The following is a 25,084-nucleotide window of genomic DNA, read 5'->3' on the forward strand; positions in this document are numbered from 1 at the left end:
AGAGTTATTACCTTAGCACCAGGTCCGGATCTACAAAGTTCAGATTCCTCCAGGTGGGTGTTGTTTGGATCTGGTTGCTGTGTTCCACTTCTTTCTGCTGCAGCCGTTAGAGTTCAACCCTTTGTGTCTCTCTGGGAAGATGTTCTGCTCCTGAATCAGCTGGGTGGTTCTTGCCTCTAGCCTCTTTGCAGGGAGTTCTGCTGAAGGGTTCTGTGCTGGGCCTGCGCTCCAGGTCTATTCAGGATCCCGCGGCCTCGGTCATCTCACTCACTCGCAGAGCCTGCGCTCTGGGTCTATTCAGGATCTGGAGGGCCCCAGGTTGTCTCACTCACTCGCAGGGTCTGCATTCTGGGTCTGTTCAGGATCCTGCAGCCTGGGTCGTCCCACCCACTGTCTTGGGCTGCCCAGCCCTGCACCTGCACTTGGGGGCTGCATCCCCTTGACAGTCATTGGGCATTCCTAAGCCTTAGTTCTTGTTTGGTGGCCAAGAGTGATTAGTTCCCTGACTTTGGGGTCAAAGACATTCTAGGGAGTTCTAAGGATTAAGAGCTGCCTTTAAACCACTTCCAGTATTCTTTGCCGAGAGCTCAGAGTGCGTCATGCCCCAGTTCTGACACTGACCTGCTGTATAGTGGGGGACCGGCCACCCAGCCTCCCTCTGTAAGGGCAGTGGGGCTAGAGGATGTGCACAAGAACCTGGTGTTTTTTGGGCTTCCATGATCTCCCTAACAACACTGGTCTATCTATAGTCTTCTTAACAACACTGAAGATTGTGGGTGTCATTTACAAAGGGCCACAAGCTTTTTCTCCACTTGAACCCACCTGTAAAACCCAGAAATTCCCTGACCTGAATGAGAATCCCTGAGCCCCAGACTATTCCCCAAGAGGAACTCCATGTGGAAATCTTTAAAGAACAACCTCATAGTTTATTTCCTCATTATGAAATGTTAAAAGAGATGTGTATTTTTAAAGTGAATTACCATACATCACTAACTGTATTAATATTTTAGTAAATATCAGTTTTTAAAAAAGCTTTAGTGAATATCAGAGAAGACATTTTTCTGTCTTCCCACTCTTGCGCATATACAGAATCACCCATTATACCAGGAATGCTTTCCCACATCTTCTAAGTATGATTTGACACTATAATATAAACATAGAGATTAATTGCATGGCGATCCCATTACACACCATGTGGCTTTCCCTAACTGTTGAACATTTGTGCTGTTTTCCTTGTGCATTAGTATCCTTAGCTGTGCAAATATTCTTATTTTCTTCAGCTAAAAGTGCAGCTTCCAGAGTTTCACACAAAAGGGGGCCTTCTATACTCATAGTAACCATGCCCTTCGGAAGGCTGTGTCCATCTGTGCTCCCGGTCACTTGGAGGGAGGTGGGTGGACACTTGGATCCGGGTTCTCAACTGGTTTGCTTCAATCAGCAAGCGTGGATTGCTGTTACCCAACAGACTTCCTTTTGCTAAAATATAACAACTGTCTCAGGCCACAGCAACCTTGTCTCTTTTCAGGGCTAGCCTAAGCACTTTTGGAAACCTGTAAAATTGGTCTTGGGCGCCTCCCTTCATGGCTTGCACACAGCCACCTGATCTGACTGCTGTGCTCATTCGGCCACCACACCCTCCCATCTCAGGTTCAGAAGTGCTGATCCTGCCCCTTCCCTGAGATTCCAGCAGGGCTTTTGGCTGGAGTCTGTTACATGCGCCCAAGGGAAATGTGCTGGAGAAGCAGGCTGAATCCTGATTAGGGTTCTCCTGAATCAGTGTAGATTCTGGACAGAGTATCCAGCACTGTGAGCGGGAGGTTGTCACCAAGAGAGAGACCAAGCTCTCCAAGCAGAAAGGCAGGCCTGCCATCTTCGAGCCTGCTCTCTGTTTTGTATACGGGAAGTCTTTCAGAACTGTCCTCGAAGGGAAGAACTGGGCCTCCCAGAAAAGGCGAATCTATTTCCCTTGAAAATTGGCTAAACAGAGTTCATGGGCCCATTAGCCCATTGTGATGGCCAGAGCTTCCCATGCATTTGGCAAACTGATCTTTAGTCAGGCTATTGGTGAGAGCTGGGGAGGGAAACCTGGGCATGGTCAGTTCACTACCGCTGCTGACCACCTCTCTCCACCCACAGTCAGATGGCTCCATCCTGGCGATCGCCCTGCTCATCCTGTTCCTCCTCCTGGCCCTGGCACTGCTCTGGTGGTTCTGGCCCCTCTGCTGCACCGTGGTAAGTCCCCCGACTCTGGGATGTGCAAGGAAAGGGGGACAGGAAGTGTGTAGGACCACTCATTCGAGGAAAAGGTGTGAGAGCTATCTCAGTGAAAGACAAATTGTCATTTTGTTTACATTGTATATACAAAATGGGCACAAACTAGCATTGGCCACTGTGTGTCATTAGCAGTGTGCATTAGGGTGTGAGGCTGCACATAAACACCATGGAGCTCTAGGGTACCATCAATTACGGCACTGTAATTATACACATAAAAGCCATTTGGGGAAGGACAACTTGAGAGGCTGACCTAGGTCTGATGCATAGGGGATATCTCAATTACTTTGCTCTCATTGCCTGGTCAAAATACCCATCACCCAAAATCAAGGAAGGAAAGGTCTATTTAGCTCACAGTGTGTGGAGGTTTCAGTCCATACTCAGCTGGCTCCAAGGCAGAGTGGCACATGGCAGAAGGCAGCAGTTCATGACAGTGGAAAACAGCAAAGAGCAAGAGCAAAAAGGGAAGAGCAGCGGCTGTAGCAGCCAGCAAGCCTCTCTCTTCCTTATATTGTATTCAGGCTCTCTGTCCCAGGGTGGATGTAACACTCACACCCATAATCCCAGCATTGGATCATGAATTAATCACAAACTCTAGAAGCCTGCCCCAATGACAGCATGAGGCTTTGAGGGATCAAACAGACACAAACCGTAAAAGGGGAAGTTCACAATACCTACCTGCTGTCACAAAGTGCTACTCAGCATGTCATAAATATACAACACTTGTATGTCTATATGTGATACACATGCATGGACACGCACACAGATACTTGCTAAAGCACCCTGACTGAACTGATGCTCTTCTAAGACCACCTTAGTCACTTTTATCATGGCTAGGAAAAGTACCGGAAGGAGGAGCAGTTTGCTCACAGTTACACTCTGCAGTGGTATGGTAGAGGGACCTTTCAGGAAGGTAAGCTGCTCAGGTCATGATAGCAAGGACACAAAGAGAGGAGCAAGGAGCTGGGATAGAGGCATACTCATCCTGGTCATATCCCCAATAACCCACCTTAAACTAAACCTCTCCCATGCAATAACAAGCCATCTCTACAGACCCCATAATCCCATCACCTTCCACAAGCCATGCCTCTAAGCACAGGAAGCTGAAAGGGACCCTCTAGATCCAACACCACCTCATCTGTCCACCAGAGGGAGTGCCTCAGGCCTCTACTGTCAACCGTAAAGAGAGGCACCCACCTTTATTTCATCAATTTTAGCTAACATTCACTGGACACACTTTGAGTGTCCCTACCCCTGGCGGAAGCATGTTAGCTACATCAATAAGCACCTGCCTCCTCCAGGGCACTCTCATCTGAACTACCATGTTGCTGCTGCTAGTGTCCCCTCAGGTAGCTTGGGGCCTAGAATAAGCTACCCTATGACATCCTTCCATGCCCAGAGGATAGGTAGGTAGATAGATAGATAGATAGATAGATAGATAGATAGATAGATAGATAGATAGATAGATGGATGCCAGGCTGTCTATTTCTCTTCCTTGACTGCTAGTCTGCAAAAGGCCCAAATAAAACAATATCCAAGTACAGAATAAAACATTACCTCTGACACCTCAAATTCTTACCTATGCCCTGCCTACATGTGAACCCAACCATGCCCCATAACACCCAGTGAGTTTAAAGTGCCCACTGCTCAGCACCCATGGTATCTTCTCTCCCCCACATTTTCATTCTTCCAGAGCAGGGCAGGCAGGGGAGATGGCAGTGAGCCTCTCAGGGACAGGGGCTTCTCTTCATTGCATCTCTGAAGCACAAACATTCAGCACACAGGCAAGGAACTCAGGTCTGTGGGTAGAATTGAACTGAAATAAGACCACAGATACACAGAGGCCTGGAGTTGAAAAGGAGGAAAAGATGGCCTCAAATAACAGTGTGAAGAGAGACAACAAATGGACAAATGAGAAGCCCAGCCAGGATGGGGACCATGTGGCAGGAACTTCCGCAAAGAAATGACTTGAGACAGACAAGAACACATGTGTTCAGGGACAGACCCGGGAGATGTGCAAGTCTCGAGTCAATTAGTACTGTCCACCAGACTAACACGACCAAGATGTTAAACAGATTCCCACTGCAGCTGCTCCAGGAGTTAAATATAGTTTTAAGTATTTAAGGCTACTCAACCATTTGTTCTGTGGATTTAAAAAAAAACATATCAAGGAGAATGGTGATTAAAAAACAAACACATTTTCAAATTCAGAATTTTGAAGGGAAAACAAACACCTTGCAGTGCTTCTTAAAGAATGGGTTGAGGAGAGATGGTGCAAAGCAGAACACCAGAACATCTACTATACTGTTGCTCTCCTAGGCTCTTTGATTATTATCAAGGTCCCTCTGGACAGGGACAGCTAGAAAAATAGAACAGCCAAACAGTATTCTACCAACTACTAGCTATCTGACCTTGGATAAGGTACTTAACCCCTCTGTGTCTCAGGGTTTCTTTTGGTATAATAAAGACAGTAAGAGCCCTGGTGTCACAGGCAAACTGATAAAAATTAATGTATAAAAAGTGTTTTATTTTAATAAGAATCTATTGCTTTACTATGTGATATGCAATATATATATATTATTGGGAAATGTTTCTCAAAAGAAATCTTTCATTATTGGAAGTAGCATCACCCAAGGCCAGACAGTTTTGCAATCTTCGAAATATTTTTCAATGATTTTATCTGGTTAAGTCCCTATTGCTTTGGAAGGTGCCCAAATATCTTACTGTGGTCTGATTTTATAAATCTCAAAGGATTTCTTTATGAGAGAAGATCCTGGAGATTAACGTTCCTGTTCATGTCAATAAAAAATAGCCCCTCCTCCATGTTTTGGGCTCTGGAACTTGATGAACCCGGCTTGGTCACTTGCTTCCTTGTGATGAGCGATGGTGTTCTCAGGAGACAGGCCAAGTCTGGTGCCTTCCTAGCAATGGCCTTTCTTAAAGAACTTCACTCTCATCTGAGCTCTTGGATTCCAGCTAAATAGAACTTGAATTAACTTATTGTTAGCACAGGGGAGTATAATCTCTCAGTAGTAGCTGATGGAAATAAGTGCCCAGACTCTGGATGGAGATCTGTAGTGCTCCCCCGCACTGCCATTGCACCCCAGGTATACCACTGGTACCTCTGAGTCCTACATGTAGTCACCAGTACAGAAACTCCATCATTACAAGGGAGATCGGCATTGGACCAGGCACTCTGGGCTCATCTGCATTTTGAGAATGAAAATTCAAGGGTCGGTGTTTCAGCATTAAAAAATAAATAAAGCCCTTTCCTTCAAGATATCTAGGCCATGCCGATTCTACAACATCTACTCACAAGTTTGGACCAATGTTATTGACATCTCTGAACTGAACATTAAAGAGAAGACAAGGAAATATGAATGAGAAATTTATTGCAGAGGGAAAATTTTAAATGTATTTTTAAAAAAGTAAACGTTATAAATGGCTTGAATATGTTAAAAAAAAAAATCTCACTGGGAAATCAGCAATATGAGAGTACTGCACTGTTCTAGAAAGTACCGGCAGCCGTGAGAGTTCACCATCATCCCAACCAGTGTCCCGGATGGCCTCCTGCAGCCCCGACAGCCTGGTAGCTTCATGTACAGGCAAAGTTTGTCCTTAGTCTATTTCAGCAGGTAGCAAGATAGAATCTGATTAGCAAGTGAACAGGCTTCTCCAATTCAGAAACCTGGAGAACAGCATGAATGCCTGCCGAACCTGTTAATCTTCTGCCTCCAGGGCAACACTCTCCAGAGCATCCTCCACTCCTGTCTCCCACCCCTGCTGGCCCACCCCTGCCCTCAGGCCTGCACAATGACATGCATTGTCCCTGCTCTTGAGATGCTGGTCACTTCAGGAGAGAACCACCCCAGCAGGCTAGCTCGGGCTCATGCACGTGTGTAAGGCCCAGCACCGCTTAGCAAACTCTCCCTCATCTTACCAGTAAGAATCCCTCCCCAGGCTGACCATTCTCCTGGAGATCCCCGTCCAGATCCCCGTCCTATTTCAAGGCCCTTTTAGCCTCAATGGACAACCTGCTTTACCTCCGTAACAACAGAGGCTGTCCCATGAGAAACCTCCCACTCCCTGTGGTCCCAGTTCTTACCACACTTCAGCTCCTTCCACAGTAGGCACGGTTCCCTTGCTCCCTTAAACTTTCTGCTCATTTCATGCCTGCTGCCTCTTGTACATATCTGTACTGTTTTCTGATCTGTCTGTTTGTCCTTCGTTTGCCTGCCCTTGCTCTTCCTTCTCCAGGATTGTCTTTGGCCCTCTTTTCTACTCACAGTCCTTGGGAAGTACCACAAATTCTCCTTACTTCAGGTACTCAGTGTAGCTAAGCTACGTTACAGGCCATGGCTCCAAAGATGAGAAGCTCCACATTCCAGGAGCCTGCCAGACGTCTGAAAGGCAGCCGTCTCACCTCCACATGTCCCCAAGAAAACTCAGCACATTACCCACTATACTTGCCCTTTATCAATGGATGTGTCACTGTCCTCCAAGTTGCCCAGATGAGAGACTGCAGCGTGCTGGCTGATGCTGTCTCCTGTCTGTCGCGCTGCTCATCCCACTGCAGTCTGTCTTCACTGCACTCCCCTCTCTTGCATCACATCTTACCCATCATATCCAACCCTACCCCTGCTCCAGCACAGGCACAATGCCTGGCTCTCAGCAGGAGCTTTAATAAATAATTGTAGGATGAATGAGTGAATGAATCAATGAATGAATGCAGGAATGGAAGCAGGAATGGATGAATGATTGCCATCACCTTAAACTAGGGTTCCCCTGCTTGAGCTCTCTCTTTCTCAGCAACAGTAGAATTTTTCTTTAAAAAAAAAAACAGCAATCATAACTTTTTTTGAGACAAGGTCGCACTCATTATGTAGTTGGAGTTGGCTTTGAACTGATTGTGTAACCTAGGCTGGCCCCAAACTGACTCTTATCCTCCTGCCTCAACCTCCCAGAGACTGGAATGACAGGCATATACCACCACACATGACCCAAAATCTTCCTGACAGTTTAGTGGCTCTAAAATTAAGTGCCACCTCCTTGATATGGTATGCACAGTCCTTTCCTAACCTGGCCCTACTTCTCCAGTCTTGCCTCTCCCTAGCCTCCTTGGAGGGACTCCCACTACACCATGCCTTGTCCTTCACGCCACTGATAAGGCTGTTATTATTGTCTGCTTGGCTGTCTATCTTAACCTGTAAAGGCTGTTGTTATTGTCTGCTTGGCTGTCTATCTTAACCTGTAAATCTGAAGCTATTGGAATCTAAGGCCATGCATCCCCCAGAACATAGCAGAAGTGCTATTGTACTCCATACATATATTTCAAAGTTCCCTGAGTACCGGCAGCTAAGTGGATGGAGGACCATCTCCAGGCCCACTCTCTGAGGATAGCTAACATGCTTTGTACTTCTTTACTGAATCTCTTGCTCTTGTTTTCTCTTGCTAAAATGTTTTCATCTTTCTTTATCAACAATTCCTTTTTCTCCCAAGCCCAGCTCACTGACCACTCTCTGTCTCAGGGGCTTCCTGCACATCTTTCCTCTACCTAAGGAGAATTAGTTGCTGCCTCCTTTGATTTCCAAAGTACTGTCTTCATGCCTGTTCTGGGGCATTTGGTCACACTGTCAAGCTGTGCATTCACATGTCTGTTTCTCCCAAGATACTATGAACTCCAGAGCAAGGAGACACGAGCCACAGTAATTAGTTCCAAAATAGAGTACAGGGCCTAGTACATAATTTATGTTTCCAAACTAAACTGAAAAATTGAGTCATCTTGTGGAGAGGGGGTTAGATACAGAAAGAATTCACCCACAATCTGATTGTAATATAATGGATGGAAGGTTCTTGAGTATTTGTATTATTATATGTCATAGCTTAGATATATTATGATAAGCAAGTTTATGTTTCAAATATACATAACAAAAAACTGTCTATTTCTTGAAGTCATGGAAATATGTCCTTTATTGGTAGGTTAATGATATATCAGGAATCACAGTGAAAAGATCTTGGTATATTTTGCAAGATGAAAAAGTTCTATAAATTAATTACATAGCAATGTGAATATACATAACACTACTGAACTGTATATTTAAAACCAATATTAAAAAAAAAACAGTATTATGTCTTGTGGTACATACCACAGTTAAAAAGAAAGACAGACAAATCCAGCTATAAAGTTGCAGTTCCCCTGCAATCCAACTAATGAAGATACCATTTGATCTAGGTCATATCAAATCACAATTCTGTACAAAAAAGAGCAAATATCTTTATTCAGTTTCTTAGGAAAGGATCGTGTGTGTACATTCAGAACTTTTCCTTAGATAAACAAAATCCTGTTCTCTTTCACTGTCAGTGCTGTGTAGGTCTCTATGAACAGTTTTCAAAGAATTATGTAAGAGACTGCGTTAATCCACTCTACCGAATTTCAAGGATAGTTTAACCCATCAGCCAATTGGGTATCTCCAATGACAGACTGCAGGAAACAAAAATTGAGAACCTGGTATGCCTGAAGGTGAAATAATAATCAAGGCTTTAAATAGTGCTCTCCTCAGCTTTAGGCATAACATTTGATTTGTAGGATGAGACCAGCAAGCCTAATGTAACGAAAGGAATTTGCTGACAGTTTGTTCTATTAAAACGGGACTCATACAGGCAGCTCCTCACCAGGCGTCTTGGTCCTAGACCGATGTGTTTTCTGATCCCTTTCCAGCCTCCACCCTTTCCTGTGTGGACGCTTCTCATTCTGCTGCTTACAAGGTTATTTTTCATGAGCACAGAGAGCTCTGCCATTGCCTGCCCTCTCATCCTGAGCTCCACATGCCTCACACACTCAGTCCTCATCTTCCCTGATGGCGCCTTCATTCCTGCTGAGCTGACCTCACCACTTGCAAGGCAGTGCACGGGCACACACACATACACACACATGTATGCATCCCCATTTATGCTAGTGACATGACGTGGAAAGTGGCAAGCATCATTAGGGACCCCAGGCTTCTAATGCCCCCTCTTCCTCTGTCAGCGAAAGAAATGGGTGGCAGATCCTTTCACTTTAATTTCCTCACTTGAAAAACTAGAATATTGGAGCCATATCATCTCTGGGGCTGTTTCCTTCCATTCTTACCTTCTATAATAGAACTTGTTCTTCTCTATCAAGGCTCCCTGGCCTCTCGTCCTCAAATCTGGCTACATATCAAAACTAACTGAAAAAATCAGGGGCAGTATTTCCAAACTCTGTCCACAAGACAGTGGTACCCTACAAATGAATATGCACACTTCAGAACAAGAGGTGCTATCCAGTATTTAGGCAGTCAGTTTGAAAGGCAACATTAAATTAAATTGAATAGCTGTCTTGTTGCAGGACTTCTCAAAGCAGTTAGTGGAATGATTTGTACTGTAAGCCTCCAGACTTAATTCTGATCATGCAACAGTTCCTTGGCCTATTCTACCCAACCCTTACAAGCAGCTATCGGTATGCTGCTGTGTGGACGAACACTGGTATCCTGAAAGTATACTTGAGAAACACAATGCTAGAGGGTATTGAGGCAGCAGAAAGAGCAGGTTCCTGGGTGCAGTGTCTACATCAATGCTAAAAAGCTTGAAAGTACTGTGAGTATCACCCACATTGTCTTTACTCCCTGTGTGTCCCATTCAGATCCAACTGGCACTGCTAGCCGCTGGGATCGGCTTGCCCGTAACTCAGGCTGAGGGCAGATCACTCCCTTCCCAGCCTCAGGGATTCTGAATTCATGAATTTGTTTTGCTATCTCACTTGACAGAGCTTTATAGTGACACTATTGTGTCATCTGATGGGGAATATGCACAGCTGTTCTTTTTAAATAACCATGTCAGTCACAGAGGCCTTATCAACTTATGTTAAAATTCCTGTCTTGACTCTCACTTCAGATATTGACAAACATGGCATTTTAAATAGTCCCAGCTTCAGGGAAAAGAGATAAGAGGCCAAAAACCATTAGGAATGTGAGTTTCAAAAAAAAAAAAAAATTGATCTCATTTCTTTGAAAATTCCTTGTACTTCATTCCAGATTGACACCCTTGGCGCCAGCCTTCATTAAACTCTTACAGTGTAAAAGTACTGAATACAGGCAGCGCTGGGCCAAGCTTCACCCACCCAATCAGTGATGAGTTTTCTACTGAACTTGTCAGTGTACAGACTGCGAAGATTCATTGATCTGCTGTCAACGAGTGTCTCATTGTCCCACTGGATGTTTTCCACATTGAGTTGGCCATTTTCCCTTGAGTTCTTGACTTTTAAAAGAACATGTAAATTTTAGGGATCAGAACTCCAGGCCAGAGCATAACACAAAACATGCCCCTTTGCCCTCCGCGAAGGCCTTAGTAGGTGGCTTCTCTTGTGGTGCAACTCTCATTTTTTACACAACTCTGTTATGATGGTTGTTCCTCATGCAGGGAACCATGAGGCCAGAGAGTCAGCAGCTCAGTTGACTGTAAGAGATCAGGGTAAGCAATGTTGTGAATCAAAGCCTCCAAAAAATGCTTGGTATCTAAATACATCATTTATGTAAACTAATCCCTTAAAGCATGCAGGAAATAATCATGTGTAAAGTCAGCTGCCCTTGACTACCTAGCAAAACAAGAACAAAAATAAGAGTTGTTTTAAATGCAGAATTAGGCTCACAGGAAAACAAGGAGAATTTCCAAGCACAAAGGAAAAAAGCATCTTGAATTCTCATGGTCAGCGGCTCCTACACAGTCAGAGCAATGGTTTTCCTGTTCGGCAACCTAGATGTTTGGCGTAACAGCCTCTCTGGAGTTCAGAAAAGCTTGGGCCTTGGAATCAAGTCTTCTTCCTGAAGCAAGATCTTTGAGTGAAAGGCTGGGCTTGATGGGTGTATCCCTAAGAATTCAGGGCTGTAACCTCCCAACAGTTAAGAGTTCAAATTTGTGCTTGGGTTTCTTCAAATTGTAAGCAGAGAAGAAGTGGTCATAGTTGGGGGAACTTGGGCATCTTCAAGAGGAGTTCTGAATCATCTGCCAGCTCGGTCCCTCCACCCAGGCCTATGGGATTTCAGAAGTAAATGCAAACAACACATGATCTCCAATGTAAAATATCCCAAAACCCAAGGCATATTATTACTCAGAACACTTGAGATTTTACTATGCACAAGGAATGAACAGAAGGCCAGAGTCAGACGCAGTCAGCCCCTGAAAGTTGTATTTCCCGGGTTCTCCAAAGTTAACAACTTCAGGTGGATATTCTTATGCAAGTTCTCTACGTGTGTGTCCCTAAATATATCTCTTCATTATGGAATCTTGGTACAAGAAAATCATGGGACTGATAGCCCAGAGTAGAACACTCAGAACTGTGCAGTCTTATGGAAACAACACACTGAAAAGAATAGCAAGCTCAATTTTAAAATCTACTCTTTTAAAAACTTTAGATTCCTAATATAAAAAAAAAAAATACTGTGGTACACATAGGCATTTATCTTGATTTTTAAAAAAAAAAATAAACATGCAGAGTGTCCTTGTAGACAAGAGGAGGGCAAGTGCTGCTGCTTGGAGTTCCGGTGACGAGGCGGAAGGAAGGCCATCCTTGGGGCAGAGACACAACACGGAGGTGGTGGATGGCTGTGACTCACCGCTCTGTCATTCCTTCTGCTTCTGCACTGGCTAAAAATAGAAATTTGGCTTTTGTTGTTTTGCTAGATTCCTCTTTGCCTTAAAAAAGCAGCTCTTTGTGTGGTTCCAAAGAAAGATCAAAAGCCATAAAAGCATCATCGTGGTGTTCTCAGCGTTCACCACACTCTTCACATACCTCTAGCCCTCCGTGAAGCAAATGAATGCTCCTGAGTTCTGCCGCCTCGTCCCCAGCAGGGTCTCTGAGGGAACACCACTGGGCTGCTCTTACCTGTGGCTCTCACAGCATCCTGTCCTCTCCTGCTCCTTCCCAAGCTTCTCTTCTACAAGCAGAAGGTTCTCCTGCTTCATGCAGCCTCAAGCGTCTATAACCAGAACACCCTCATATGGAGGATACTATATCAAGTGCTTCTATGATTAAAAAAAAAAGAGAGAGAGAGCACACTCTTGGGAGTGTGACCTGTACTTGCATTATGCAAGGGCACAAGCAGAAGTGACCAAGCAAACGCAGTGTGCATGTATCTTGCATATCTCTCCCCATCACAGCTGACAGGTCCACAGCCCTTTCACATTCCCCTGATTTTACTCAGTGACAGCAAATAGCATCTCCTCACACTTCAATACCTCACAATAAAACATTGTGTTATGTGAATTTTACCACCATCACAATAACAAAACCTAAAATACACATTTGCTTCTCCTGTACCTTTAAAAAGCTCCTACTTTGTACTAGCACAGTTTTACAGTTGAGTAATTTTATCATCCAGGTTACCTATCATACACACAGACTCACATGTTACGTACTTTCATTATATCAACAGAGACCATAAGTGTGGTTTTCAAATACCTAGAAAGCCTTCGTGGAAATCAGTTCATGACATAAAGCTGAAAAGTGGAATCTTGATCCACAGGGTAGCGAATTCACTTGGAGCTTGGGTTTTAGGGAGATCGATGATGCCTAGTAAAACAACATAATCAATTGTAAGCCCAGCCCATGACACTAGGGAAATTCCTGTGATGTACCCACTTCTGTCCCATATATTTATCATAATCTACTTTTGGCACCTGGGACCATTAGCATCTTCATTGCTAAGGAAACATTTAGATGGAGGATTGAGAAACCAGAAGTGAATCCCAGATCGTGTATTAGTGCTTACTTGAGAGGTCAGAATATTTTGAATACTCAGAAATACTTTTTTTCTTACAAAAACATACCTTCATTTGGTCTAGCACTTGAGCACTGAGCTCTATTGCAGAGGTAAAAGCTAACCCATTATACCTATGTCTGCTGCGGGCAAACACTGCTCAGTAAGTTCACTGCCAGTACTGCGGGCAGCAGAAAGTTGGATTCGTGCCCCTAGTTCCCAGAGGGCCACCTGGTGGGTGGGCTCTGATTGCCATGAGCCCTAGACAGTGCCTGTGAGCAGAGCTGAGTCTCATCCACCACACTATATCCCTCCCCTGCCATGGGACAGAGGTGGCCCTGGGGAACCCAGCATTCTAGGCAACAGAGCTAGACACCATTGCTACTAGAATGAAAGAAAGTTGTTGTTTCTACCCTGCTATAAGTAACACACAGCAGGCCAGCCATCGGAATGTCTGACCTGAAGCAAAACATATCTCTCCTAGGTATCTAACTGGCATGTAGAGCTGTTAGTAATAAGCCAATTTCAAGGTTCTCAAAAAGAGAACCGACCGGCAGGGTCAGCTTGTTTGGGAACTGGTTAGAAGCTCAAGTGTTCAAGTGACTCAGACTTGCTAATGAGCAACCTGGGTATATAGCCCAGAAATCTAGGCTTGAAGAAATCTTTTGGGTGACTCTGATGCTTGAGAAGCTTGAAACCACTGAGATAATTAGAATGAGGGAAAGTGTCTGGTTTTATTAGTGTTGTAGTTGTCTTAAGCTTTTCTTCTGGACAGCCAGTGCTCCACTGTGTGCCAGGGAAGTGACTCCTTTGTAGCGAGAGTTGAGGCATTGGTATAAAATTTAGAAGAGATTCCCTGAATATAGCTCACCCAAAAGTGATACTGAAAGCTGGGCATGGTGGCACATGCCTGTAATCCCAGCACTTGGGAGGCTGAGGCAGGAGAATTACCCCAAGTTCAAGGCCAGCCTGGACAACGTAGCAAAACCTTGTCTCAAGCAAGCAAACAAAAGATACTTGAACACTAAAACTGAACAAGAAAAGAGCTCTGTTTAGTTCCACTTTTAATACCATTAGATGAATAACTGTCTACAGGAGCTTATCCCGCTTAGTGTATAACCAATTCTTGTCACTGAGGGAGGAGGCAGGTAAGAAGAGGAGAAGAACTGTGAGATCATGCTGGAGGATTTCTCAATAAGGTGAAACAGACAAAGCAGGAGGGCCTGGGGGAAGACCCTGGCCTGCATCCTCCTGCCCCTTATCTAGCAGCTTGGCCTGACCCTCAACTATAAGTGGGCTGGCCCATGAGCCAGTGTGGCTGTTGATAGACTGCATTTGCATTCCATTGTAAGAGACCATAACAAAGAGTTTGTCAGGGCAAACACAGCAGCCAGGGCCAAAAGTTCAATATTTCTTGAGGAAAAAAAACTTAAGCAAAATAAACTTACCAGGGGCTTTACTTCATCTTTCTAATTTATAAAATAAATTCAAGAAAGCTTTATAGAGACCCAGGGGTTAAACTTGCTTCACAAACCACCGTGGTTGAACTTGTCAAGTGTCACCAGGGTTGGCTTTTGTGAACTTTCTGCTCTGTCCACACCATGCTGTATCTCCACATCTTCACCACTGCCACTTTCAATAGCCACGTACATAGGTCTGAATCCATTACAACCCAAGAAGGAATGATTCAATAGCATAAGATTCTACCAGCCTTTCCTGGTCAACACAGCAGTCTTGTTACGTTGGACCCTTTGTTGTGTCTTCCTAAACGTAGATGGATAAATCAGAGTTAAAGGCACTGATAAAAGGTGTGAGGAGACATCTCCCAGCTCACAGTAGTTTCAAGAAGTTCTCAGGTAGCAAAGCAACACCCATAGAATTCAAAAGTTTCATCCATTGTGCTTTTTCTTGCCCTCTTTACATCATCAGTCCAATATGTGCTAAGGGGCTCAAGTCCCAAAATTGGCTCCCTGAGCAGCAACCCCTAGGAGGGAAATAGTCACTTCCTGACAACACCACCCCCTGTCTAAAGATAGTGGTAGCAAATGGGGTCACTGGGTTAGCTGTGTCAATATTCCCATTCGGTTCTACTCTGTTATACTTATAAACACATTTGTGGTGATATTTTCCTTCTAAGTATTTTGTATCTTTTTAACTTTATCCATTTTCTCTGCATCCATCCTGACAAGGAAGGAGCTGAAGAGCCCACCTATAACCAAGAGGAGCCTCCTGTAATGTACCAAGAAAGAAAGTAGGCCAAACCCAGCCAGAGCTTGGAAGCTGAGGCCAGCTTTCAGTCTAGTTGGGAATGACAACTTTCTGGTCAGGTTGTTTGGAAACAGGTATCCAGTTAATTTTTAATAATGATTAAGAAAAAATCATAACTGAGAGCCCAAGGAGGGGACCTTGCCAGTTCTATATGATTCCTGAGGGGAGCTGTGTTTACGGGCCATGGCCATGGGTGTGACCAGCAGGTGTTAAGGGGAACCTGCAGGGGTGCGGTTGAACATGCAGCTGCAGAAGTGCTGCAGGCTTGCACCCCCCAAACAGCTCTTTAGGGTACATGGGCTGTGGACCTCCTGATGGTGAAACATTGAAACAGTGAATCAAGTGGCATGACCCTGTACTCAGAGCATTCCTTTGGGTGACCTACATACAAGAAATTCACTGCTTGGGACAATCCTTTCATGGCTTCCAGTTTGTCTGGGGCACAGCTTTAAAGATGTCCTATCATCCTATAGATGAGCGGCTTCCTGTCCCCAGGGCAAGGTAGTGGTGCCTGGGCTTAAAGCAGTGAGGAAGCTTCTTTATTCCTGCTGACTGAAGCTGGGATACCCAACCAGTGAAGCCAGTTTGGAGGGGTCTAATTTCTGTTTGAACACAGTGGTATTTTTTTCAAAAGTTGAGATGTTTCCACTGTGTCCATGAAGAACTTGGATTGTAAATTAGTCCCTCTTTGATTAATATTCCATCAGTCACATATTTTTGCATCATCTTTCAAGATGCCCTTACAATTTGCGCATTGCAGGATATAAAGTAGATCCTCAGTAAGTACCTAACAAACTCATAAATACTTAACAGACTAAATCATGCAGGAAAGTCACAGCTGGGTTGTTCAGAATGCTGGGCCACTTGGTGCTACATTTCCTGGCTGATGTCATGTGCTAACAATGTCATGTGGCTATTGACTTCCCTGAAACCTCTAGTCACTATTAGGCCACTCTCTGGACCACTCTCTTGTCTCACTTATTTTATGAAACTCCAAAAGATGGGATAAAGGCAAGAGACAGACAAAATGGAAAGGGGAGTGCTAATAACATGCACCACCCATAGAGCACCTCTTCTCTGCCAGGCCCGTGTCACACTTGGTTGCTTGTCATAGCTCTGTTCCTGTGAGGTCCATGTTCTTACTCAGCTTAGATGACAGTGGAGTTCAGGGAGCCTAAGAGACCTCTGAAATCCTGACAGTCAGGGGAGGTAGATCTGGGGTTCACATAGGACAGATGTGCAGGGGAAAGTAGCTAGCAGCACCACAAAGACAGCATGGCTGCTCCAACCCAAACCTCTTCCTAGCCAGGGACCTTGCTGTACACACTGCCCACCACACCCTGGTGGGCCTCTGTTCGTGTTCCTGTTGTACTCTCCCTCCAGCTCCCTTTCCTTCATTTTCAATTTCTGTCCCTTTGTTCCTCATCCTTCCCTTCCACTTCCAGGCATTTCCTGCTTTAAAATAATTTACTGCCTGTAGGATGGTGGAAAATCAATACTGAGCATCTCTTGAGATTTTCTGAAGAAATTCTGAGGCAAGATTGAGTGGGTGAGCAAAATCGTGGCTTCCCACAGCAGCAGGAAGTGGAGGCAGATGAAATGGTAGTTCAAAACCTCTAGGGGCCTTTATCTCTGCCTCTCCAATTAATTGCATACCATCCTTTCAGATGTCCACAGCCTTAGTCCACTGGCTGAGACTGGTAACCTATCTCACGCAGAGATACATTGTAGACAATAGTAGGGTAGGTGGCAACCATGGACGGTAGAACTCTAGTGAGCCTCAGGATTATCAAATCAAAGGATCCATGTGCTTAGTAAGAAAAGATGAGGAGGAGCTTAATGCAAGACAGGCAGCTTGGCTGTCTGTCCAAGGAGAATGCCTGAATGCCCATGTAGAAGTAACCATCCATGAAACTGAGAGCTCCAGAAATATGGGATGAGCCTGCAGAAGTTCTAAAGAAAAACACAGCACACGAGGGGCCAAAATTCTGATGATCTCTCAGTAAAGGTAGGAAAATTCCTTGGGATGTAGTGAATCAAAGAAGATAGTGGCCAGGCTGCCACATAAGACACCATAAATACAACTAACTTCAAAGGCTTTCATTTCATGAGTGGTATAAAGGTTGGCAAAAAGAGTTGGCCACCTATCCAACCTCCTTTCCTGTCCTCCTTTAAGTCATCTATTCTCTCATGGATTACAAGGGGATCTCAGTTACTTGCCTACCCACAATGTCTATGTTTCTGTTCAGCCCTTAAGATGAAACAGCTGCAATCTAATCATAAGGTTATTTAAATCTCTGAGCCCCTAAATGCCAGTGCCACGACAAATATCCTTAGGGATACATCCTCTTCTGCCTTCTGTTAAGACTCAGTCTACCTCACCATCATGTCCTCTGTCCATGGGCTCCACTATGGATTAAGGACTTCCAGTTCCCTAAACATGGCCTGTACCTAGCTCCTCCCTTTAGTGCCTTCTGAACTTCCACTATGCAAACATCCCATCCTAGATGTGTAAATGGTTGGATGGCTCGATAGAGGGGTGAGAGATTTGGATGCATGAATGACTGGGTGAATACATGTGTGAGTGGATACATTTGCAAAATAACTACCTGGAATAAGAGATGAAAATGTTACCCATCAAAGAGGTTTTCTATACAAAACTACAACAGTGAGAAAGGATCCTACAGGCTGGATCATGCTCAAACTAACTGATGCTCTGTCCGGACAGATCATGGTGCTGATCAAGTGTGCCTTGCGCAGGGCAACTGCTAAAGGCAGGTCTTTTAGAAAGCCTGTGTCCTGAGTACACTGACATTTGTTTCCTTTTTCCTTTTCAGATCATCAAGGAAGTCCCTCCACCCCCTGTTGAAGAGAGTGAGGTAAGTAGCCAGAGCAGGGTGCAGCCTGATGCTTGCATAGAATAGCAGAGCAGTACAAAGGGCTGGCTTGACTACTGGGTCACTTAGTCCCCAGGCAAGCAGGGCCTTAACCCCACTGCACATCAAGCAGCAGGAGGTGAAGGTATTGATCCTGTCCTGGCCAAGAATGAACAGGCACAGGGCTAAAGCAACGAGCAAAGACGGGATGATCTCTTCCCACAAAGATAAAATTTGAGATGCAAACATGAATGTTCCGGGGCCAGGGAGATGGCTCAGTGGAGTAAGTGCTTCCCTGGCAAGCACAAGGGCCTGAGTTCAATCCCTGGTTCCGCTAAATAAATAAATAAATGTTCCTTATCAGTTTTTTGAAGCTCTGAGGATCTGATTTTTCCTCTCAAACATGTTAGGGTTCTCTTCTCCCTGCATATTTACACTTTACATGTACTGATCAGGGCAGATTTGCCACTTTGTCCAAGCCATCATAGGTTCTAGGGATGGCCTGATGCTAAAGTTTTCTTTTTTCCTTTAATTTAAAACAGTATTACCTAAAGATTTGCCAGGAAATAAAAACATTGTGCTGGAGGAGGTTATGCTAATATCCTGGCCTTGCTCTCAAATACTCATCATCTAAAGAAAAAAAAAAAATTCTCAGAGACTCTTACCATTAAACTGGCCACTAAGCAGTTCCGATGGCCTGGGTAGAATACAGTGGCATCATCAAACGCTAATCATGAGAAAGATCACCACTGAGTAGGAGTGCGTGGCAACTGGCTTCCCTCCTCTGGGACAGCTGGACTCCCTACAAGCAATACTCACCAATTTGGAAGGCAGAGTAGAGATCTGAAACTTCAGTGCACTAAAATACAGACTGATGAGGTCTCCTGCTTTTACCTCCACCCTAGAGTCTTCGTGTGCAAACCCAGCCTGGCCCCCTCACTCTTCACTTCCCCAGTGTCTTTGTTAAGTTTCCTATACACAGAAAAGCAGATGATTAAATTTAAAATTCCATGCATCTTATGTGCTGAACCAAATGCATATAAGCCAAGGGATTTAATGGCTGCAATCAATTAAACCACATCTTGTTGGAATGCTAACTCTCTGCCCAGAAATCATGGGAGGAAATTACATTTCTGTGCAAGGAGGAGAGAGACAAAATGCTCTTTACGTCCACAAAAGCCTGTCCTAATCCTTCAAGAGAAGACACCACATTTGAATTGCATGGTTCCAGCTTGGCTTTGCTTCTGTTATGTGCAGCTGTCTCTCAGACTCCCAAAGAAAATGTCTAGACTATTTCATTTAACCGTTCAACATCCCTAGAACAAAGATATGCTATCATGATCTTCATTTCATATAAGAAAAGCTGAGGTATAATGAGGTTAGAATAATTAGGATGGATTTCCATCACTATGACAAAATACCTAAGATAATCAGCTTAAAAGAAGTAAAGGCTTATTTTAGCTTATAAGCCTAAAGAGAATTAAAGAACAGCTACACACCACAGCACAGAACCAGCACAGAAAATAGGCAGCCATCTTCATGTCAGTCTTAAAGGAGCTGTGGGCCTTGTCTGCGTGCCACCTGGGCCTGGAGGGTGGGTGATACCACCACTCAAGGAAGGGCTCCTGACACACCTGGACGCCTCGTGGATGGCTGCAGGTGCTGCAGACTCCAAACCCAGGTAAAGGAAGTCTGCTTCCCTGTCAGGTCCAAGTTCACATCAAAGTCCCGTAACTTAGTAACTGTGTGATCTTGAATGATATCTAAATGATGGGCAGACAGAAGAAGGGAGAAAAGCCTTTTCCAAGCATCCTGAATGTTAAAACATAGGGCTGTATAAAAAAGCCTATCAGGTTGGGAAACACGGAAAGGTTCATTGCCTGAGGACAGGACAAGAGCAGCCCAGTTCTGGGCTAACCAAAGGAGGGCAGCAGGCTTCATATTCATTCTCCAGATGCTTCTTCCTGAGCACGCTGTGCCTGGGGGCATGCCCAGGTCTGCCTGAGGACAAGCAGGTCAGAAAGACCTGAGGAATGCGCTGCCACTTATGTCACCAAACGTCAACTGGACGTCTGGGGCCACCACATCCTTTAACATTTAAACAAAACTTCCTGTAATGGGAAGCCAGCCTGCCTCCTGATCGCTGCGGTTTCTCCCAGGCATTGCTGACTTTACTCCTTGCCGCTTTTAGATGCTATCTGGCAAACTCGACCCCTACACTCCCCTGAGGCTCTCCTGGCGCTAGGCCATCTTAGTAGGGACTTTTATTTACGTCTGGAGCTGGGTGACAACACAGTGCAGGCAACAAATAACTTCTGGAAGAATATTAAACACGTTTTTTCCATCCCTAACCCCCTACTACTAGAGAGTTTGCTGGCTATCTTCCCAGGGGCACACGGCACTTTTGCACAGCACAGATTCACTGTTTTCTGCTCACTACCTGCTGATGTGCTCATACAAGGCAATTTGACTAAGCAGATTCTGTCTTCTAACAACCTTAAAAAGACATCAAAGTTGTGTTTACAGAGAAAAAGCTAAAGATTTCTATTACACACACACACACACACACACCCTTCAAGGGCAGTGGAGGGAGAAATTTTCTAAGAAGCTTTTTTCCCTTAATTAGATGTAGAAATTCACCCTCAGGTGCTGCCCATTGTCTGAGCACCCTTACGGGCTTTGTGATTTTACTCAATAATTTTTGCCTAAATAAAAAGACACATCCGAAATCCCCTTCTCTTCCTGGGATTGCAAAACCCTCCGGTCTGCACAACGTGTAAACAGAGCCATGCTTACTGCAGAGGAAACTCTGACTCTCCTGTTGGTCAAAGCCTGAGTCCCTGTGTTGACTTTTGCTGTTGTTTGAAGTTGGCAGGCAAGCTCAGGTCAGGGATTATAAAGGACAGCTCGATGGATCAGGAGCATGTGGAACAGCCCTCTCAAGTCTAGGCATTTCCTGTTGTGTGGCCACAGCCTTGCACTCCTTCCAGGGCCTCGCCTAATGCAGAGAAGAGAGATTGGGGGTGGGGACAAGGAAGCCTGGAAAGCGGGAAACCGATTTGGTCATTTTATGTCTTATAACTAAGCACTCAGGAGGTTTAAAAGTATTGAATTGTAAATTGTAAGTTGTTCTTCAAAAGTAAGAACTTAAAAGTGTGAAAGCTCTGTCAGTGGCTGGATAAGGAATCAGGAAACCACACCAGAAGTTCACCTTTATCGATCATTTCATTGCTCTCGGTCTGACATTCATTTTTTATGCAACAAAAAGACCCAATTAGATGATCTATAGGGTTTACCCTCCTGTAATTTAAAAAGGAAGAAGAAGGGGGCCAGCCAGACAGCTCAGAGGATTAAAGCACATGCTTAGGCAGGTACAGTGAACGGGGTTTGATCCTCAGGCATGCGGTGCTGGCCCCACCGCCAGGGTACACTGAGAGGGTGACTGAGATTGGGAGTGGTAGCAGGTGCCTTTAATCCCAGCACTTGAGAGGCTGAAAACAGAATTGCTACAAATCTAATTTATGTAGTGAGACCCTGTAGACTCTGTACTAAATAGATAAAAAAAAAAGGAGGAGGAGGAGGAGGTAGAGGAGGAGGAGGAGGAAGAAGGAGAAGGAGAAGAAGAAAGACTCCTGACACCATTTTAGTCTCTTACTGAAGAAAACAACTTTCTTTTCACTGTTTTTACATTCCTGCTGCCACTGTGTTCAGTTTTAGTAAATAAAACTTCCATTATCTCTTTTGGAAAACTTCCCTGAGCCAGAGATATTCAAGCTTGGTGGAACCGCATTTCATCTATCTACATGCCCAGACGTTTACCACATCCTCTTCTTGTGATAAAGGGGAACCATATTTGTAAGATGTATTAGATTTTACTTTGACCTCATGAAGCGAAAGAAACCTGGATTTAAATCTTAAAGATACTCTGAGATAATATTATTTTAAGGTTTTGGTTTTATCTTGTCATATCATGTAATCATAAATCATCACAACTATCAGGTAGCAGGAGTGAGAAGAGAAGTCAAAATGGATCAAAGATTTAAATACTAAAACAGAAACACTAAATCTTCTGGAGGAAAATGTAGGCAGAAATCTTAAAGACAGAGGGGGTAGGTAAAGAGTTCAGGAACAAAGACCAAACTGCACATGCACAGGAAATACTTCAAAGAATCAACAGCTGGGATCTCATCTTTTTGAAAAATTGCTGCACTCAAAGCAAATCTCCAACAGAGTAAAAAGAAAACCACCACACCGGGGAAAAAAATTATAGCTGACTGTCCCTCGATTAAGTAGAAAAGTAGCATTTACCCGATGCCATTAGATGACTTAGGAAAGCAGAACACAAAGGGACAAAACCCAAAACCTACCCGTGAAGCTACCTGAGCTCAAAGCCAGCTTTCCTGCCCAAAACTTGGGTGACCAAAGTCACAGCCTCACTACTTTTAGCCTCTGAAATGGAGATAAGAATTTATCTACTTGCCTCACTGGCCAGCTGTAAGGTTAAATGGTTAGTACATGTGAATACTCCAAGCAGTGGCTGGACACCCACAGTAAGGACTGCAGGAATTCAGTGGAGTGATTATCATGATTATTCAGTACCTGTTTGTTGAGCACTTGCTGTCCACTCAGAATACAAAATCCATTCTGCTTTCAGAGGTTGTAGTGCCACAGCGAAGAACAGATCTGTTTAAAGACAGAGAAGAGCACCAAATGTTAACTACTAGAATGCTATAAATCTGCAGTGATCACACTCTTTTAAGCTATATTAATTTATTTTATTTTTTAAGAAGCCTACCTATCCTATGCACAGCACTGGACTCCAACAGTCTTAATGGGCTAATTATTTTATTGTGTTGCTTTGCCCTCTCTGGCCCTAATCTCCCTTCTGCTGTCCTCCCAGTCTTTGTCCCCTTCTTCCTGCACAGGACACCCCCTTGATCCTACACATGACCCCACCCCAAGTGTGCCTCTTGAGGTGCCACCGGACACATCCAACCCAAGCACCTTACCTAAGAGCAGAAAAGTCAAAGACAGCTTCCAGCATTGGGCCACAGCCTTACTTGCCAGTACTGCTTTTAGAGATAAAGAAAATGTTCTTGGATAGAGTCCATGAGTTGGCCAGGGCCCCAGGGAGGAGCAACACTGGGATCTAGCTTAGGTGATCGGCTGTACCAGCGTTGCGTGTGTCCCTTGCATGGGCATGGGCAGGACGGTTGGTCCTCCATATGTTGCCATCTCTGTGCAGGAAGAAGATGACGACGGGCTGCCTAAGAAGAAGTGGCCCACAGTCGACGCTTCCTACTATGGTGGGCGAGGCGTCGGGGGCATCAAAAGGATGGAGGTAAGAGGGAGCTCAGTGCACACTTGTCTTCATGAAGGCTGCTCCCAAAGCAGTTGATGACAACCCACTTGAAGTCTGGTGGAGATGCAGAGTGTGGGGCAGAAAGATAGAAAGGTGGGAGGTGCGGCCTTCAGCTGTGCGCCCCATTTCTTACCTATCATCAGTCAGGGCAGGTCACTCAAATCCCTCAGTGTTTTCTATTCGTACAGAGATAAAATCCATAATTATTGTCTGACCCTTTAGTACTTTTGCCCATGCTTCCCACTGCCTGGACTTTTCTTCCCTGTCTCAGTTACTTTTCTCTGATTGATGGAACAAAATACCCAACACCCAGAATTAAGGAAGAAAAGGTTTATTTAGCTCACAGTGTGTGGAGTTTCAGTCCATACTCAGCTGGCTCCAAGGCAGAGTGGCACGTGGCAGAAGGCAGCAGCTCATGATGGTAGGAAACAGCAAAGAGCAAAGGGAGGAGCAGCAGCTGTGTTGGCTAGGTAGCCTCTAGCCCCTCCTTCCATTTGTATGCAGATTATCTGCCCCAGGGCAGGGATAGCCCTCATACCCATAATCCCAACACTGGATCAGGAATTAATCACAAACTTTAGAAGCCTGCCCATGACTACATGAGGCATTTGGGTGCAGACAACTAGACACAAACCATAACACTCCCCAAAGTATCTGTGTACATGGCTCTCTTGTTCTCTCTCTCTCTCTCTCTCTCTCTCTCTCTCTCTCTCTCTCTCCACCATCCACCCTCACCCTTTCCTCTCTCACACCTTTTCCTTTTTTTCCACATTTTGGCCCTCAAAACCCAAAGGAATTGTGGGTTAGGTAGTATGTTTTTTGCATATCAGGCATGTACTTCTCACACATGTTCTCTAGCAGGTTATTTTACTTTGTCATGTTATTTTATTATATTGTATTTGTTTTAGGTTCGTTGGGGAGAAAAGGGCTCTACAGAAGAAGGTGCCAAACTGGAAAAGGCCAAAAATGCAAGGGTAAAGATGCCTGAACAGGAGTATGAATTCCCTGAGCCTCGGAATCTCAACAACAACATGCGAAGGCCCTCTTCCCCACGCAAGTGGTACTCTCCGATCAAGGTGTGTTTCTCCCTACCCAAAATTCCCTCTGGATCTTGTTCTTCCTGGTTGTGAGCAAATGTTTGTTCACCACCTCTCTTTTCACATCTCCAATCTTTAAAATCTTCTTTGGAGCCTAGCCTGGCGTTGTGGTGCACACCTGTAATCCCAGCACTCTGGAAAGCTGAGACAGGAGAATTAGAAGATGCAGCCCAGCCTCAGCAATTTAGCTATTTGACCCTTGTCTCAAAATAGAAAAAAAAAAAGAAAGAAAGAGAAAGAAAGAAAGAAAGAAAGAAAGAAAGAAAGAAAGAAAGAAAGAAGAAAGAAAGAAAGAAGAAAGAAATTAGGGGGTGGGTAGATGCAGCTCAATGCAAAGGTCCTGTTTAGTGCCCTACAGAAAGGAGAGGAGGGGAAAGGAGGGGAGGGGAGGGGAGAAGAAAGGAGGAGAATTAGAGAAGGGAAGAGGGGAGGGGAGGG

The 25,084-nt window shown here is 44.6% G+C and overlaps 1 protein-coding gene across 1 annotated transcript in view; it reads left to right on the forward strand.

Annotated features, from left to right (window-relative positions):
- Antxr1 (anthrax toxin receptor 1) overlaps positions 1-25,084 on the forward strand; it is a 236,553-nt gene that overhangs the window by 155,494 nt on the left and 55,975 nt on the right. The window contains exons 13-16 of the mRNA XM_004634035.3: positions 2,137-2,232; positions 18,149-18,190; positions 23,433-23,528; positions 24,458-24,625. Coding sequence (XP_004634092.1) covers positions 2,137-2,232; positions 18,149-18,190; positions 23,433-23,528; positions 24,458-24,625 — 402 coding nt within the window. The remainder of the gene's footprint in view (positions 1-2,136; positions 2,233-18,148; positions 18,191-23,432; positions 23,529-24,457; positions 24,626-25,084) is intronic.

This window comes from Octodon degus, unplaced genomic scaffold (assembly GCF_000260255.1).
Source record: "Octodon degus isolate 3935 unplaced genomic scaffold, OctDeg1.0 scaffold00058, whole genome shotgun sequence".
NCBI lineage: Eukaryota > Metazoa > Chordata > Mammalia > Rodentia > Octodontidae > Octodon > Octodon degus.